This window comes from Phyllobates terribilis, unplaced genomic scaffold, assembly GCF_046119375.1.
Source record: "Phyllobates terribilis strain yellow unplaced genomic scaffold, ASM4611937v1 Scaffold_2__4_contigs__length_985480577, whole genome shotgun sequence".
Lineage (NCBI taxonomy): Eukaryota > Metazoa > Chordata > Amphibia > Anura > Dendrobatidae > Phyllobates > Phyllobates terribilis.
The window spans coordinates 138,016,687-138,035,463 of record NW_027362762.1 but is presented as its reverse complement, the minus strand read 5'-3'; the positions used below and the strand labels follow the sequence as shown (position 1 = coordinate 138,035,463).

Below are 18,777 nucleotides of genomic sequence, written 5' to 3'. Positions count from 1 at the left end.
AAGAACTGAAATAAATTAACTTTTTGATGATATTCTAATTTAGTGAGATGCACCTGTAAAATAATATATATATATATATATATATATATTAATTAGAAAGTGAACAGTAGGAACTTTTTATTCAAAGCATATTAGATAATCTAATTGCTTATTACAGTAAACACAGTATTAAACTCAATATTCGTTTTGGACCACTCCTTTAAATCGCCTGCAACTCTTGACAACTTATAAATCTATGTCTTCCATGGCTATATTGATAAATCTTCCAGTGTCTAAAAGCTCAGGGTACATATAATGGTGATTGCAGTCTAATTGCAAAACCAAGAAGCAAGCTTACCAAGATGCCTGTAATGAGTGGCTGTATGAGCGCAGTACAGTATGAATCTACATTAAAGTGTACGAAATACTGGCAATTGGAGAGAACGTACCAGTCAGAGGTGAATCTTCAAGGGTAAAATTACAAAAACATCATAAAAGGGAAGTGCATTAAAAATGAATAAATAAACCTTCAATTGAAGGCCAAGTGTATTAAAAGCACTCTTGTATAAAATTTCATTTTATTAAATTGGGAATATTTTCAAGGAAAATGAAATAATGCCGAGAGTGAAGTAATTCTCACGTCTGAAAGCCAAGAGACTGACTTAAATAAGTGCTGCAGCTCTGTGCTGTAAATGCCATAGACAAGCAGGACCCGATTTCCAGGGCCGCTGCACTGTTCCCACGGTCTTTTAGTCACGTAGGTCCTTAACATTTGTATCTTCAGGTTATTCTCAGACCACTATATTGATTGCAGGTGCGATTTAGTATTGTGAATATGGCCAAAACATTGAGTCATCAGATTATGGACAGTCGCAGAAGCAGATTTACACCATTTTTCTGATGACCAACCTTGCTCAAATATGTATGGAGGCCTAACATTTGATTCAGTTGAACTGGAAAAATTTGGATGTTGCAGCCATATTTTAGAATCAGACAAGCTCCAGAAGCACAGTCTGAGAATCAGTAATGTCTGTCCGGTTTATGCCCCCTCCCCCATCTCGATACATAGCCCAGTACTAGCTGTTTATTTAAGCTGCTAAAATGCTTGAGCACTGGGCAATGTAGTGTTACACCTGTCGTAGAAGATTAGGGTTTGACTTAGACATCGGCATTAGTGGGTTTCTTATATCATTGTGTCATTACTAGATTGATTTGTAATGAAAGTATATTTGCTGGGAAACCTATTAGACATGGTGGACTACTGAGGTACCAGCAAGTATTTCATGCAACGAACCGTGATGCCAAATCAGGAGTAATCTGGATGATTAGTGGGTGCCAATCTTCAATCTTAATCCTACTTTAAACACAAATGTGTGTATCAGATTCATAGAAATACTCAAAACAAGGCAGAAATTGGGTTAAAAGATAATTTATCAGTGCCGTATTTACAGAAATGATGTACGATACCGTATAAAAAGCATGCAAGCTTCCCCCACTAAAGTACAAGGTTTAAAGGGAACCTGTCATCATGACTTAGTATGTTAAAATAAAGCTATGGCCGTAATGGCACTTTTATAATGATTTAATAGATACTTGTAGGGAAGAAATTTGCATCCTGGTTATTGTTTAATTTACGTTAGAAGTTGTGGTGCAATATCCTCTTCGTGCTTTGGGACGGGATAGTTTCCGGTTCTGCAGCAACCCCTTTGTGTTAGTACGAGCCTCTTAAGTTTCCGCTCGTGCTGGCCTTGCTGCAGTCATTGAGCTGATGTCTGAATCTGCGCATGTGCCACCATCATTTTGTTGAAGACCACTGGGAGATCAATGTGCGCCAGTGGCATGGGCATCACTAGTTCGAACTTTTTTTTTTTTTTTAAAAAAAGGGAGGCTCGTACAAATGCAGAGGGGTCGCAGCAGAGCCGAAAACCATACCCACAGTCCCCGTCCCAATGCACGAAGAGGATATTGCACCGAAAACTTCTAATGTGAATTAAACAAGAACCAGGATGTGAACTTCTTCCCTACAGGTATCTATTAAATCAGTATAAAAGCACCATTATGGTCATACCTTTATTGTAGCATACTAAATCGGGATGACAGGTTCCCTTTAACATTTTAACCCGACAGTAAAAGCTGTTCTTGTCAGCGAGATGTTTGTTATCAAAGAAAATATTTCAGGCAGAAATGAATATACACAAGATATATAGTATCCAAAGTAAATGGTGTATACATAAAAGGGTCGTCATTACCATCAACACCCCAGCATGAAAACTATTGATCTCCAGCAAAAGGGAAAGCAGCTTTGTATCATACAATAGTTCATGGGGGAACAAAAAAAAAAAAAAAAAAAAAGTCACATCAAATTGTCTTTTAAAACTCTGCATTCAGTATGTAGCAATAAGAGCAGATTTGCAAGTAAAAAAGTTAGTTGTGCAGTTTTACCTCTTGCATGTTACAGTATTGTAGGGATCTTGCGTTCTAACTATTAAAACCCACATTATCTATACATGTTAAAATGTGCAATTTCATGTGCATCTGTTGAATGCTGGCCGCCTATTTCAGTAGCGGAGAGGCAAAGAAGTTGCCCTGCCGAACAATGCTGGTAACAGATTTACTCTTGCTTCCGAACCTAAAAGAAAGAAATAAATAGGTGATATAGTCCCTATAGTTCTTCCACAAACCGATAAATCTAGAATAAGGCCATGTGCGCACAATCAGTATTTGCTTGCAGACATTTCTGCAAGGTTCTGCACCTCTTGGCAGCATTTTTGATGCATTTTTTTGTCTGCGGATTTGCCATGCGGTTTTGTATAGGAAAAACGGAGGCAAATCCACACGAAGAATGGACAGGCTGCTTAATTAAACGCACATGAAATCCTGTCAGGAAAATCCCTGATCATGTGCACAGATCTTCCAAATTCTCATAGAAAATGCTGGGATAAGGTTTGCAATGCGTTTTTGGGGGTCAATTCTGTGTGGATTTACTGCATCAAAAATGCATAAAAAAAAGCATTGTGTGCACATGCCTGTAATAATTAACTTTTAGGATAACACAATGTAGTGAATTTATTTTCTTCATTCCCCTACAATTACGTGGCCCTCTTGCCTGAGCAGCAGTTAATAGTATTTATAGATGTATTACAGCAGCTAGATGGACCACAGAAACCGGCAATCTGGAGATGTTCATTAACTTCTATGGGAGAGTTTTCTATACATGCTCGGTGGCCTGTGCAGAGGTCACTAAGCAGGGAGGGGGAGGTTGTGAGCATCACCCTTGTGCCACATAAATGAAAACCGATCTGTACATTATTATTGATCAGAGGCCAAAGTGAAACTGCAAGATGTGTTTTTTTCTTTTAATATAGAGCAACAAAGTGCCTTAATAGATCAGCTTTTATAGACATTTCCTTTAAGCCAATTTTTGAAGCATTTTTCTTTATTCCCTTAGCACAAATGGATGCATATCCACAAGTGTGGAAAGATGCTCTGCAGCGGAGCCCATTACACAGCTGGCGTCTGTCACACCAGTAGTTGGCGCTCGCTCCAATCGCTGCTGTTTAACCATTTAGATGCCACAGTCACTCACTGACCGCAACATTTACATGAAGCACACGCTCACTGACTCCCATTGGCAGTCTTGATGTGATCAGTGTGCTGATGGGTTACAATGGCACACCCTAAACCCCCCCCCCCCCATCCATTTCACTCCACTAAGTTTTGTTTATCAGTATGTTGAATGGTAAAATGGACGGTGCCTCTCAAAACTGCTAGGTCAGTGGGGAAAAAAAAAAGTTTTGGATAAGGAGAAAAAAAATTAAAAAATAAGTCTCGTCTTTAAGGGGTTAGTTAATATACGATTGTAACCAGGGCTGTGGAGTTGGAGTCCATTTTGGTGGAGTCGGTATAAAATGGACCAACTCCTAAAATATATAATAAATTGGGTACAGTAGTTCAATGCAGTTTGTGGGGAATATTTTTTCATAAGAATTTGGGAAAGTTATGAAATGTCCTATTCCTGATCTAAGCGTCTAGACTTTTAGCGGAGATGAATCTGTGCTACAGTAAATTTATCACTTAAACATGAGCCATGTATGAGGGAGTCCTTGTCATGGAAATTGAGGAGTCGGAGGTTTGGCTTACCGTCTCCACAACCCTGGTTGTAACAAGCCATTTTATTTCCTAACACAGCGATTACTTACTTCGGTGTACTCTTGCCAATAGTGGATCGAACTTTCTGGGACAGGGAACTTGTAGAAGGAGTTTTGGTAATTTGTTGCTCAGGGGTTGTCAGAGGTCCCAACATGCTGACTGAAATAGGAAAGAAAGAACACCCTGGTTACAAGCAGAGGAATACACAGGAGAGCAGCAGGGTTCAAAAACCTTACAATTTGTGCAGCATAGATAAAGTCTAGATGCGGTCACTGACAATATCAAGCTCCATCTGCGCATTAAAGCAAACAGCTGACATATGACATTGTGTGCCATTTATGTATTGCTCTGTTAGAGACTGAGACAGGTAGCTACATAGAACAGCTGCTAACCCGCTCCTTGTGAACAGCATCATGAGGAGCTCACAGCTGCATCATCAAAGTATATATAGCTCAGCATGTTTGCCCCCAGTAACATAACTCCTATACTCACCTCCGCTGCCGTTCCAGCGGTACAGGCTCTCCCGGCGATCACATGACTTTGGCCACAGAGATCGCGGAGGTAACAATCAGCACTGGCTTCACTCTCCCCCACCTTTGGATACATCACATACATCCGGGGGAAGGGAGCAGAAACTCACTTCCTCTGGACGTATGCGATTTGTCCAAAAGAGTGAAGCAGGTGCTGACTGGCTGCAGGGATCACGTGATGCAGCAATGTCATGTGATCGCCAGGAGAACCTGTGCCCACAGCCCTGGAAGGAGAGAATAGGTGTTATTTTACTGAGGACAAACACATGGATTGAGAAAGGGTTGCTCGAATAGTGGACATCCCCTTTAAAAGTTAGCCCTGCTTTAATGAGTAGGTAAAGTGTTACTGCACCTTTCAGGATCTTAGGAGTTGTCAGATCCTGATGTCAGTGAGAGGCAGAGGGGGATGGCCAGGCCTGATTTACATAATACTTTCAGGACATTTGGAATGGATTTCCTCTATTAGGGACTATGCTGCAGAGCGTGGGTACACCGTATCCTCAGGCAGTTTACTTTTATATGTGGAGTGAAGATGGAATATTTAGACAAGCTGTAAGCAGTCATGTTTTGCTCCACACATGGCTCATTAACTAATGATGCACAATGTGTTTCAAGGGGTTGTCTCAAATTCAGAAGTGAGTAAAATTGCAAAGTACTTGTAAAAGCAAAGAACTTTACGCTCCGTTCTCAAGACTGGAGGGATTTTCAATTTATAGTTTACAGCTCGTTTCCCCAAATTCCCAGCCACCATGCACTCTAGGCAATGAGTTTTGGCTGTAGAGTCCAGAAAAGCAGGAAGTCGGGAGCGCCGCACTCCTGAAGTTTCATATTGAGAAGCCCCTTTAAGGAGTCAGATTTTTCCTGAGCTGTCATTCCCGGTTTCATTTGGCAGCCTTGATAAGCGTACCCTGCAATAACCTTCCCCGTTCAGCGATATAGCTGTTCATAGTTATGCTTTAAGCTCACATCTAAAACGCACTAGAATATCAATAAAGGGCGTTCTCCCACAGAGTCCATGAGAACTCCGGATTAATGCAAAGCCGCGAGCAATATACTATAGTCATGTGAGCACCTAAGCACAAACTTATGCCATCTTTACAGGAAGATTTAGGGAACATTAAGAAGATGGTCACAGACTTGTAACTTACTTTTGACATCTGGAGTCTGGGGAGTGTTGAACACATTTGTATTTTCGATTATATGAGAAGGGTCCATATTTTCTACCATCATGAACTGATTCCAGAAATCTGCTGGTAGTGACATTAATCGTTCCACAACCTAATTTTATAGAAAATAACTTTGTTAACCAGATTTGTACACACTTATCTATGCCACCACCACAACTGGGGACAAGAACAATTGTGACAGCACACACTATATAAATAGCGGGACTAGATTTCAATCAAGCAGTATGTCAATAGGAGATAAACGTACAAACCTTGGGTTGCCGCTTTGTATCTTGTAGAATAGTCATGGGATCAGGATCAGGGACTGCATTTCCCACCAGAGTTGGGCCAAACACCTTAGACAGGTTGTTTACATCCATCCTACAATCTGGACTCTCAGCCACTCTGTTGAATAGAGTGTAAGAAAATGGTTACAGGTCGAGGCGGCGGCAGAGAAAGAGGTCACGGAGGCCTCACAATGAACGCTGACCTTTGAAGGTGGATCATTAAGAAAGCAAGTGTGTCTCTGTTGGGTGCTGGAAGCTCATCGACCGCTTGATATATGGCAGCAATGCTGTTATCGTCATCCGCTATTTCTGGCGAATAAGAGGTAGGTGGTTTAGAAGTACCAAAATGAGGTGAAGTCGACTAGGTCAAAAGTAAACCTGAACCTTCTCAAAATTTTTATTGGTTATGTGGAAAAAATATATAAAGAAATAAAACTAAAGATAACTAGAAGTCCTTACCGGCTGCTGTCATGAAAGCTTTATTGAGGCGGAAGGTAAGAAGTGGCTCCTTCAGGTTGCGCAAAAAGTCCTTGAGGAATCCACAGACCGCATGGATGTCATCCACTTTACTTAACATGGGCACACTCTTGCCTCTCAAAAACTTTTCCTTTAGGTCTTTTATGGTACGGTCACAGCCAGAGATTCTGTACAGACCAGTCTAAACAAAGAAAGATCATGGCATTCAGCATTCCTAGAGATCCTGGTTTAAGTCACACAGGGGCGCAGCACAGGGGCACTGGACCGGAACCAATGTACTAAAAAGGTCAGTGCTCATATACTTTGCTGTGGTGAACACTTCAGTGTTCAGTTGAGAGATCCGATTTGTTTCACAGCCATATTGTGGAGTCATTCTGGTAAACAGAGTAAAGGATGCAGAAGCAAGTCACATTTTGGAACAGATTTAATTTGCAAATTAAAGAAAGCCGCTTTACCTCATGAAGTCCTCGCTGTTCAATTTCACTGACACAGTAAACCACTAAAGGAGGAATCATTGGAGACGTAAGTGGAACAAAATCTGCGAGTGTACCCTATAAGAGAGGGAATCAGACAGCGTTAGTTAGACCTTCGTGAACATGCTATGACTGTCTGCTGGCAACATCAGTCGTCTCCAATGTTTGCAGTCACCTGTGAGTGCACACATCCAAGATGATTGATGTTGGCAGCAAATGTGTGCACTGTTGGGGAAACTGGCAAAATAATGTTAAAGGGTTTGTTAAGAAGTATGGCGCTTCCTTTTCTACCCCTTATAGCACCACACCTGCAAAACCTTCCTCCGTCAGAGCCACACCTGCAGAAACAGAACTCCTGCACAGACTCCGCGCTGTTTTTCTATTCCTTAGCATTACAGATAAAGCACTATATTACCAGGCATCGTCCAGAATTTGTAATCTATTATGAACATAGATTTGTCACATAATTTGCTGACATTTATTGCTTCACTGTCACACAACTTTGCCCCTGTTTCACAGCCAGGAGTTGAAAGATTTTTGGAGGGCACAGCAAAGGACTCCTTGTATAACAGAGCTAATTTATGGTGCATGGTCATGTCATTTTGATATTATAGAGAAAGTTATCAGCTGTGGTCATTTACAGCAAGTGGCTCAGTATCAATTTAGATTTGACCTCACAATGCTGCCCATTCACCCCAAACTAGATATAGCATGGAAACTGCAGGTAATTCTGCATGGCAATAGCATTACCAAGTGCCACCCTACATTAAGAGAGTCTCTACAATCCAGTGCTCAGCAAAATTTGACAAAACGGTCAGTGACCATAAGCAAGCCTGGTATGCCCGACAGGCCATCTTTAAACAGATGACATCTGGCCATACACATTCACGTCTACGGCTGCTGCCAGATACCTCCAGAGAGAAAAGTATGGAATCCTACAGCCAACTTAAGACAGTAGGCTGCCGCTAAACCTGCTAGAAAGCAGGAAATCAGGAGACTGCAGAGTAAGAAGCTGCTCAAGAGACAACTTTAGAATAACCCTTTACATCCAATATAGAAAGAGAGTAATGTTTAATAGCTCAGACAGTACCTCTCCAATACGGACTGGAGTGTTTCCTGAAGTCGGGATACATGGTAGAGGGCAGCGATCGCGGCATTCTGGGTGAGCCACAACACGACAGTCCCGGCATTTCAAAGAAAGTTTTCCAAATTTGATCCTTTTTCCACAGGGAACACAAGACTCTGGTTTAATAACCTGAAAATGAAACAACGAATTTAACAAAATGAAAAGCAAAAGACGAAAAGAAGCTATCCTTTGTTGTAATAGACTTACTGTTTTTGAAATAAATTCATGAAGTCTCAGTCCCTGGTTCTGGGGAGTCCTGCAGTTGTCCGTCTCATGTCGCTCATCAAACTGTCTGCTCATTAAACTAGAGTCGCTACTCCACGGCTGGAGCTGGGCTAAGAGAGCAAAGAAAGTCAGCCATGTACATTATAGCAGCATAGAAAAGTCTGTAATAAAGCGATAAAGCTATACTAAGCATAATGAAATGTCTAGAAACTCACCAGTCCTACGGCTACGTGTATAGTACGGCACAGTCTCTATAGTTGAAACCGCTTCAATAACACCGCCATTATTTGGAACAGTTACCGTTGTCTTCGTCACTATGGACTCATTGGCCTACAGGATAAAGAATGAAAAAGGAGAAGAATTGGTATGGATGCACATTATACTTTCTACTAGTTACATATTTTAAAGTGGATATCCACCTTTTGGGACTTATTTTACCTAATAATATTTAACTGGGAATAAATATTTTTTTCGAAATTTAATGTATTTTGTGGATTATAAGACGCGCTCCAAATTTTGGAGTGCAAAATAGGAAAAAAATTTTGTTTTTTAAAAAAAAATAAAAAAATAACTAAACTTATAATAAGTTTTACCTGAGGGGGGCGGTGATGGTGGAGCAGAGGTCACAGGAGAAAAGGTCACAGATACAGGAGGTTGGCGGTGTCTGCGACAGGAGTCGGGCGATGGTGCGGGCCCCGTCTTCTCAGCAGGGTCGCTGATTCAGGATGGCTTGGGCGGTGGTGGCGGGAGATTTCGATCTGCGCATGCTCTGGCGGCCATTTTCCCTAATCCCACTGCAGGGCTATGTACAGGAGGAGGAACCTCAACTCACCGCCAAATTCTTTTGAGAGGACGGGGCGAGCAGCATCACCCCATAGCCGTCACCACCACCGTCCAAATTATCCTGAATCAGTGACCCTGCTAAGAGGACAGGGCACACAGCATCGCCCGACTCCTGCCGCAGCAGCGCCAGCCTCCTGTATCAGTGACCCCGCTCCACTATCACCGCCCCAATCCAAAAAATACGGTAGGTTTCATTAAAAGTTTGGCACTGTGCGTTCTGTAGCCCGTGTTGCACTGTATTATTGTCTGCAGAATGAGTGAACTCAGAATCCATCAGAGTGCCCACAGTGTTGGAGTTTGTAACCCTCATTTTTTCTGCTGATTTGTCATCTGCCTATAAAAGCGAAATGGCATAAAAATTAGTGTGTGATAGGTCTTTCTTCTCAAACCTTGCTTAGATTCTAATTGTGTAGGCTTCTTTAGTGAGTGACAAAAGCCATCATCAGGTCCACCAACAGGCCGTGAGAGTAAAATCCTAATCAAGTCTCTTAACCCCTTTACCCCCGAGGGTGGTTTGCACGTTAATGACCAGGCCAATTTTTTCAATTCTGACCACTGTCACTTTATGAGGTAATTACTCTGGAACGCTTCAACGGATCCCCCTGATTCTGAGATTGTTTTTTCGTGACATATTGCACTTCATGATTGTGGTAAAATTTCTTCGATCTCACTTGCGTTTATTTGTGAAAAAAATCGGAAATTTGGCGAAAATTTTGAAAATTTTGCAATTTTCAAACTTTGAATTTTCATGCCCTTAAATCAGAGAGATATGTCACACAAAATACTTAATAAATAACATTTCCCACATGTCTACTTTACATCAGCACAATTTTGGAACCAAAATTTTTTTTTGTTAGGGAGCTATAAGGGTTAAAAGTTGACCAGCGATTTCTCATTTTTCCAGCAAAATTTACAAAACCATTTTTTTAGGGACCACATCACATTTGAAGTCACTTTGAGGGGTCTGTATGACAGAAAATACCCAAAAGTGACACCCATTCTAAAAACTGCACCCCTCAAGGTGCTCAAAACCACATTCAAGAACTTTATTAACCCTTCAGGTGCTTCACAGGAATTTTTGGAATGTGGAAGAAAAAAATTAACATTTAACTTTTTTCACAAAAATGTTACTTTAGACCCAATTTTTTTTATTTTCACAGGGGTAAGAGGAAAAAATGGACCCCAAAATTTTTTGTGCAGTTTCTCTTGAACGTGCTGATACCCCATATGTGAGGGAAAACCACTGTTTGGGCGCACGGCAGGGTTTGGAAGGGAAGGAGCGCCATTTGACTTTTCGAATGTAAAATTTGTCTGAATAATTAGCAGACGCCATGTCGCATTTGGAGAGCTCCTGATGTGCCTAAACAGTGGAAACCCCCCACAAGTGCCACCATTTTGGAAACTAGACCCCTTAGGGAACTTATCTAGATGTGTGGTGAGCACCTTGCACCCCCAGCTGCTTCACAGAAGTTTATAATATTGAGCCATAAAAATAAAATTTTCCCATTTTTCCCACAAAAAATGTTTTCCTTTCCCTAATTTTGTATTATCATAAGGGTCACAGGATAAATTGCACCATGAAATTTGTTGTGCAATTTCTCCTGAGTACGCCGATACCCCATATGTGGGGGAAAACCACTGCTTTGGTGTACGGCAGGGTTCGGAAGAGAAAGGAGCGCTATGTTGGCTGGGATAGGTGGCAGACACCATGTCACATTTGAAGAGTCGCTGACATGCCGAAACAGCAGAAACCCCCACAAGTGACCCCATTTTGTAAACTACACCTCTCAAGGAATTCATCTAGGCAAGTAGTGAGTATTTTTTAATTTTTAAATTTATACCATTGGGCAGTGAATAAAGCATAATTATATTTTTACCACAAAAAAATGTTTTACCCTCAGATTTTACATTTTCACACAGGGCAATGGGTAAAAATGGTGCCAAAATGTGTCACACAATTTCTTCTAAAAGTGGCAATACCCCATATGTGGCTGTATCGTACTGCTCAGCCATATGGCGAGATCTGGGGGGGACGGAGCGCTATTTGACAATTGGAGAACAAATTATTGTAGAATAGGCATTTGGATTTGGGAGCACAAAATTTTTTGAATTTCTTTTGGGGGGCAAGGGCCATTTCACTTTTCCAGAGCCTTTCTGCTACCAGTAACTTGGAAGTCCCTTATATTTTTAACAGATGACGGACCTGAGTGGGGACTAGCTTTTTTTGAGGACTGAGTTGAAGCTTTTATTGGGAACATTTTACGTAACATTTATCCGGCGCTCTAGGCTGAGCACTTACATCGGGGTTTCCATCTAAATTTCCAAGTGATATAATTCAGATGAAACCCCTGCGGGATCCATTCACTGTAATGAGGCAGCAGAGTTACTCTGGACTCCGTCTGGCCTCTGTTTAGTGGTGTCCTTTTTTTCAGAAGTGCACAAAACTGTGGCCAACCGCACTTTTATGCACGCCTAAAACAAATGACACCGTGGGATCACAGGCCAGACGGCATCCACAGTGGCCTATATCTATCTCATTACAGGGAATCTTCCGTCATGGGTTCCGGCTGAATCACATATTTCAGAGATTTACATGGAAACTCTGGCGTAAGTGCTCAGCGCAGAGCGCAGGATAAATGTGTGCCGAGCCATACTGCGATCTTTGGGAGACATAATAAACAAATCAGTAGCAGGTGAAGAATTGGTTTTATTTATTTTTTACGCCATTCGTGTGATAACTGATTAGATTACTTTATTCTTCGGGTCGGTGCGATTACAGAGATACCAGATTTATATCGGGTTTTTATGACTGACAGCTGTCACACACTAAGACGCTTTTTTTTTTGCAAAATCTAGTTTTTGCATCGCCATATTTTGAGAGCTATAATTTTTCCATATTTCGGCCGACAGTCATGTGACGGCTTGTTTTTTGCGGGACGAGTTGACATTTTTATTGGTACCATTTGTGGGTACGTGACATTTTTTGATCGCTTTCTATTCCGTTTTTTGGGAGGTAAAATTAACAAAAACCAACAATTCAGGAATTGTTTTTTGAGGATTTTTTTTTTTGACGTTCTGCGTGTGGTAAAAGTGATCAGGCAGCGTTATTCTTTGGGTCAGTACGTTTACAGCGATACTACACTTACTGTATATTTTTTTATGTTTTGGCACTTTTACACAATAAAACAATTTTATAGAAAAAATATTTTTTTTGCATTGCTTTATTCTGAGAGGTATAACTTTTTTATTTTTTGGCTGATGGAGCTGTATAGCGGCTTGATTTTTGCGGAACAAGATGACGTTTTCAGCGGTACCATTTCTATTTCCATTTTGCTTTTTGATCGCATTTTTTTTCCACTTTTTGTTTGGCGATATGAGGAAAAAGCATAGTTTTTTGCTCCGTTTTTTATTTATTTTTATTACGGTGTACACATAAGGAGTTAATTAGTGTGACAGTTTTATAGCTCGGGTTGTTTCGGACGCGGCAATACCAAATGTGTACTTTTTTTATTTTTGCATAAATATATGGATTTATCGGTTTAATATTTTATTTATTTTTAATTTTGTATTTTTTTTTAACAGTTTCAAAACATTTTTTTTTTTACATTTTTACTTAGACCCTGTATGGGACATTAATTTTTATTTTTCTGATCCCTGATCTCATGTAATGTAATAGACATGTATTACATTATATGCGATCTTCACTGACTGTTTCACAGTCTCCTGTCTGGCATCAGCTACAGGCTGAAGCCAGACAGGAAGGACACCATATATGGTAGAGCTGGAGGCGGTCATGTGACCTCCAGCTGCCATAGCAACGCCAGGTCCTGAAAGCAATCAAGGGGTGGTCGGAGAGGTAAGTGGACGACCCCCTCTCCTCCTGCTGTCTTCTATATGCCGCGATCACTATAGATCGTGGCATATAGAAGACAGCAAAGGGTTAACATCACTGGGACCTGATCTAATCAGGTCCCGATGATGTTCCCTGTCAGAGCTAACGCTCTGCACCGCTCTCACAGCGCTTGCAGGACCCTGGGGGTCCTCAGCACTGCGAGACCACCCACCGTTTTTAAACGTCCGCGCTGCACAGAGCCCAGGCAGCGCGGACGTTTATCTACAGTGGGCGGTCGGGAAGCGGTTAAAAGGGTCTGCTGTTCTCAGCTACTATTAAGGTTAACGGGGTTTTCCCACGAACGAAAGTTCATTTTAATAAATAGATCTTAGAATAATAATAACAACTTCCACAATTGGATGCGATTAAGTAATATGTTCCTGTGCTGAGATAATCCTATAAAAGTTCCCCTGTGTAACGTCTGTGTCTGACCGTGCAGGAACATGGTCTGATCATACCACAACTCCTGGGCAGGGGAGGAAGCAAGAGAGTATACAGACATTACAGCACAGGATCACAACGGATTATTTTTTGTGAGGTAAAACATTTCCCTGCCCGTTTTTAAACAATATTTTACTTCAAAGAAAGAATCAGTTGTGATCCCGTGCTGTAATGTCTGTATATTCTTTTGCTTCCACCCCTGCCCAGGAGCTGTGGTATGATCAGACCATGTTCCTGCACAGTCAGACACAGACATTACACAGCAGGGGCACATTTATAAGATTATCTCAGCACAGGAACATTTTATTTAATCACATCCAATTGTGGAACTTATTAGCATTCCAACATATGATTAAAATGAACTTTTGTTCGTGGGAAAACCCCTTTAAGCTTAGCAATCTGTTTCCAGTTACTGCTCAGTATCACATCCAGTAGATTTTACCACTTTCAGTGGTTTCAGTGATGCAGTTTTTAACTTCACATATTTCAGGAAACAATCCAATATGCATTTTTGAACACAGCTATGGGAGCGTTTAGGCAGCCTTAGTGACCTTTAAAAAGACAATTACTATTACAATAGGAATATTATCAATCTAACACCAATAGGAAAGCTACAAATACAATTAGAAGTTTGGTGGGAAGTAGTGGCATACCGGATCCACGGCCAACCCAAATGAACGGGTCCTCTTTGATGGGACAGGAGGTCCTTCTGTTTGTTGTCTTGAGGAGCGCTAGAAAAGACCAAATTTATTAGTGAAAAGCAACAGAAATAATGAAAAAAAGGACATAAAATATATATATATTTTAACCAACTTACTCGCTTTTCTCTTTTCTTCAGTCTCACATTTCTAACAAGAGAAGAATCCCAGTCCTAATGAAAAGATTCAACATGTAAAAAATATGTTCTACACAAGTCATCCAAAAGTAACAGGGACTAGAAACCCATCACATTGGCTGCGGTTACCAGCCGAACCTCACATCACACATTAGTGATGCCAATACTGCAGATAAAATGAAGCGGTCTCATAATACATGCATGGGTCCAGTCAACCAGAAATGCTCTTGTTCGCAGCGCTGTGGATCACCAACCATGATTTATCTATACAGGGTTTGTAGTCGCCATGACTAGTGTCATCCCTCTTGTTACACCAGGACAGAGGCACTACCAGGAGTGTCTGGCATCGCCTCATCACAAATAAATATCTGATCTAAAAGATGGGGAGAACATGCTGGCACCACCACCCAGTAGAGGCCGAAAAGACACTATTGTGGCTGAATAAGTTGTGTGGACACATTTGGTATACAGTATATGCAGGGATCTTTACCATACGCGTCAAATGTGAGGCTTGACGATATTTAATGATAACCCAATGTGTATGACTAGCTTCAGTCAAACATTAAAGAAGCACGCCTCCTCCCACCAAAGTTTTTATCCTCTTAATATATTGCAATCATCATAGTATATAGCACTGTGTACTTACAATTGCTCATTTTGCCCTTCTACCCACTAATTCTTCTCTTTTCTCTGCTCTATGTAGAAACAGGAAATCTCCCTTCCCTGCATTTATCATTCCCTTCTTCAACTCCTGACTCAGCTGCTCCCTCCTACCAGGGACTATTTCAGTGACTCATGCAGGGAAAATGGACCTCCTTTATCAACATAGAGCTTAGTCAGTTTTTAATCACGTGATGTCAGACTTAATGGAAAAGGGAAGAATTAGCTGGGTGGAAGGGCAGAATGAGCAATTGTATGTACATAATTCCATATATATATATATATATATATATCTATATCTATATATATATCTATAAAGGATAAACATTTCGACGGGAGCGCTTCTTTAAGTCATACAACAATAAATTTACAATCTTTCTAGTGTATGCAATAAATCAAACAAGAAAATGGAAATAGCACAACACAACTAATAAAGTGTTTTCTCTAAACTCAACACAAAATGCTACTGACCATGGCAGTATCAGAAATATTTAACCCATTCAAGGCAGGAGTATTTACAGTAGAACTTAGTAGAGTTCCCTATCCTTTGGCTATTTATCACATTTGTAGCAGGTCATAACAGCCAGACACTGGATTCTGGCTGCGTTCCTGAGGAATAAACAGTCGCCTCCTGTTCATGGATATTACTGGGTTTGCGTGCATTCATCAATTACCAAAGATTTTCTGAAGTTTAATAGACGAGAAAAACGGTCACTCCAGAATCTCCCAGCACTTGTGAAAGCATAGTTGGCAAAGTTAAAGGTTGCACTACCTGGACATGGCACAAAAGGAATTCATCACCGGCTGCTTCCACAGTCCTTATGAGGTAGATGGACAACACCACTTGAGTGATAGCAAGAGACCTGCAGCAAGATTTGATGGCAGCAGGCAGGGAGGTTTCAGTTTGGACTAAATACTTAAGATCTCTGTATCCAAAAGCACAATAGTTAATCATAAAATGATCAAAACCATATAATTAAACAAAATGTTTCAGAACTCTGTTCTATGGAGCAATGAAATGAAAATAAAGGGAACTTTACTGGCCTATGGATCAGTGGTGTCCGCAGAATGGAGAGGGGAGGGGGTCCACCCCCTCTGGGTCCTCAGACCCTGAAAACTTGCAGCATGTCGACGGTAAAACGGATTCAATCAAGGATCAGGAAAGTAGAAAACATCATGCCTTCTCTGAGGAAGCTGGATCTGGGGTTTCATTGGACATTCTAATAGAACAATGATTCTAAGCATATCCTAAAGTCCACCAAAGCTTGGTTTCAGAAGAAGTCCAGAAAGTTTGTAGTTGAACCCCCATAGAAAAACGTTGGTGGGATCTGAAGAAAGCAGTTGCTGCCAGGGCTGTGGAGTCAGTGTCCATTTTGGTGGAGTCGGAGTCAATATAAAATGGACTGACCCCTAAAATATATAATAAATTGGGAACAGTAATTCAATGCAAATGAGAAACTCATGAAATGTCCTATAAATGTCTGTTTTGTTCCTGATGTAAGGATCTCGGCTTTTAGTGGAGCTGAATCTGTGCTGCACATTATGTACACGCTCAGGAGTGAGGCAGCACTGTGGAGTCAGGGACATCGAGGAGTTGGAGGTTTGGCTTACAGACTCTACAGCCCTGGATGCTGCACAGGCCATTGCCAGTGAGGAATTGGCTAACAAGCTGGTGTCTAGCCATGTCTCGCATTTACAGCAGGTCATAACAGCAATAACAACAATGTTCTCTACGAAGTACTAAAGATGCTTGCCATTAAGGAGCGGAATAATTCTGTGACTGCATTAGTCATTGAAAGGTAGCATTTTGCATGGAATTGGAAGAAAATGTATGTGTAAAGTTAAAAATTGTTCTTGTTTCATTGGTTTATTGCAAACAAAGATGGTCAATTTGCTAAGAAACCTAGTTTGCAATGGGGTGTAAATAATTTTCATTGCAACTGTACAATTCCCTAAACCATCATTAATTGTAAAAACAAAAGACTTTTCAGAGAAATTTCTGTTCAATTACCAGCGAGTCCTCGGTTTTGTCAAAGCTGATGTCTGAGAGGATGGATCCAGATTCATCTATAGTAGATAATCTGAAGGGAGGGAGAAAAGAAAAAAAAAAAAAGTCAAAATGACAAGAATAAGGAACAATGATTGGGAGGTGAGCAAGATGAAAAGCTCAATTAGGAGGCTCCTTTATAACTGTGCAGCAGATTGCACCACGGTCCCTGCAGTGCACATGAGCACTGAGAATCTACATACATCAGTAATCAATTACTATGCACAGCAAATTTACGGTAATTAGTACAAGCTATATGTCCCGGCATGCAGACACTACAAACAGCGCCTGTAAAGTTATAGATTCGTAGTGAAAAGAGAAAACCTTTTTCTACCTTCTAGTCCCATTGCCATCTGTAGACAATTGAGTTCTGTTATTCAGGAAAGCCAGGGCACTCCTCTGCTGTTCACTGAGCTGAATACTTCCCGATGGATCACACATCAGTAACTCTCTTATCAACTGGATCTGACGCTCCTAAAGCAAAAAAAAAAAAAAGATCTGTCATATTACAGCCCATGTGACATGTCGGGAAGTAAAACGGAAAGTTTAAGAAGTCCTCACTAGTTTCTCGCATTCAGCTTCAGCCTTCTGCCGCCTCTTAATCTCCACGTCCACCTGATTGCGAGCATGTTTCAGCTTTACTTCAAGTGCGCTGCGCTCAGTCTCAGTCTTCATCAGTAGCTCTCTGCATTTTACCAGCTCTTGCTCATTTCTTTGCCATTTTCTTCGAAAATCTTCAAAATTCCTAGCCAGCAGAATGAAGTCTAAAAGACATAAAATATAGTTGCGAGTTAGATATAGTGGTGCGAATCTAGCCTTCTCTGTGCGGAGGCAAACATTACGCTGGTGGGGCTTTCCCATAAAGAACATGAATGTTATGTAACTAGGACCCCCACAAATACTAGTACTTGGGGCACACCAGAGTGCTTTCTAACCAGCACGACAGTGCTACAGAAATTTGGATTAGTGGGTTACATCCGAAAGTTCTCCAAGACTGCCCTGTGACTGGGAAAATAGATTTGGTGCACAAAATGTAATTTTCTGCCAAAGTAAGCCAGAGCTGGCCCGTTTTGCTTAGTAAATCTCCCATTATGCCAAAATTGATTCAATTAAAGCACCACCTTTTTTTCCAGCGCTGGAGTGGCACTTTAAATCTAAGCCCCTTGCCACATACTCGCCCTCCAGTGTCTTTAGTTTTTTTGGAAGTCAGAAGCTACGTCACACGCTCCCAATACAAGTCTATGAGAGCCAGAACGAGACTCAGAAAAGTGACCTCTGTGCCGCTCCATGAAACACTGGAGCTACAAGCAGGTTACCTTTCACAGGAGACTGACCGGAGCGACGCTGGAAATGGATGAAGGCGGGTGATTAGTGACAGGGGACTAACATTTAAAGCACCACTCCAGGGGTGCAATTAAAAAACAAACGCTAGAGTGGCGCTTTAAATGAGATTTGTTATGTCTAACAGCGGCCACCCTGAAAATTAAAACGGAGAAATAGAACATATTAAAAAACATTTCTCCCAACAAAGTGAGAACTCTGCTGTTAAAGCAAAGTGTATTTTGCAGACAATCAATTATGCTGCAGGAAGGAGATTCGGATTTCACAGCACTGGCCTTTCCAATTAAACTCAGGTTCATATTGAAG

The 18,777-nt window shown here is 41.1% G+C and overlaps 1 protein-coding gene across 1 annotated transcript in view; it reads right to left on the bottom strand.

Annotated features, from left to right (window-relative positions):
* Positions 1 to 2,303: 2,303 nt before the first annotated feature.
* RACGAP1 (Rac GTPase activating protein 1) overlaps positions 2,304 to 18,777 on the bottom strand; it is a 38,560-nt gene continuing 22,086 nt past the window's right edge. Inside the window, exons 3-17 of the mRNA XM_073662844.1 lie at positions 17,692 to 17,894; positions 17,465 to 17,604; positions 17,095 to 17,164; positions 14,406 to 14,459; positions 14,242 to 14,319; positions 8,628 to 8,742; positions 8,395 to 8,522; positions 8,152 to 8,316; positions 7,044 to 7,139; positions 6,571 to 6,769; positions 6,315 to 6,420; positions 6,097 to 6,229; positions 5,807 to 5,936; positions 4,179 to 4,287; positions 2,304 to 2,608 (exon numbers count right to left, since the gene is read on the bottom strand). Coding sequence (XP_073518945.1) covers positions 2,533 to 2,608; positions 4,179 to 4,287; positions 5,807 to 5,936; positions 6,097 to 6,229; positions 6,315 to 6,420; positions 6,571 to 6,769; positions 7,044 to 7,139; positions 8,152 to 8,316; positions 8,395 to 8,522; positions 8,628 to 8,742; positions 14,242 to 14,319; positions 14,406 to 14,459; positions 17,095 to 17,164; positions 17,465 to 17,604; positions 17,692 to 17,894 — 1,802 coding nt within the window. The 3' untranslated portion in view covers positions 2,304 to 2,532. The remainder of the gene's footprint in view (positions 2,609 to 4,178; positions 4,288 to 5,806; positions 5,937 to 6,096; positions 6,230 to 6,314; positions 6,421 to 6,570; positions 6,770 to 7,043; positions 7,140 to 8,151; positions 8,317 to 8,394; positions 8,523 to 8,627; positions 8,743 to 14,241; positions 14,320 to 14,405; positions 14,460 to 17,094; positions 17,165 to 17,464; positions 17,605 to 17,691; positions 17,895 to 18,777) is intronic.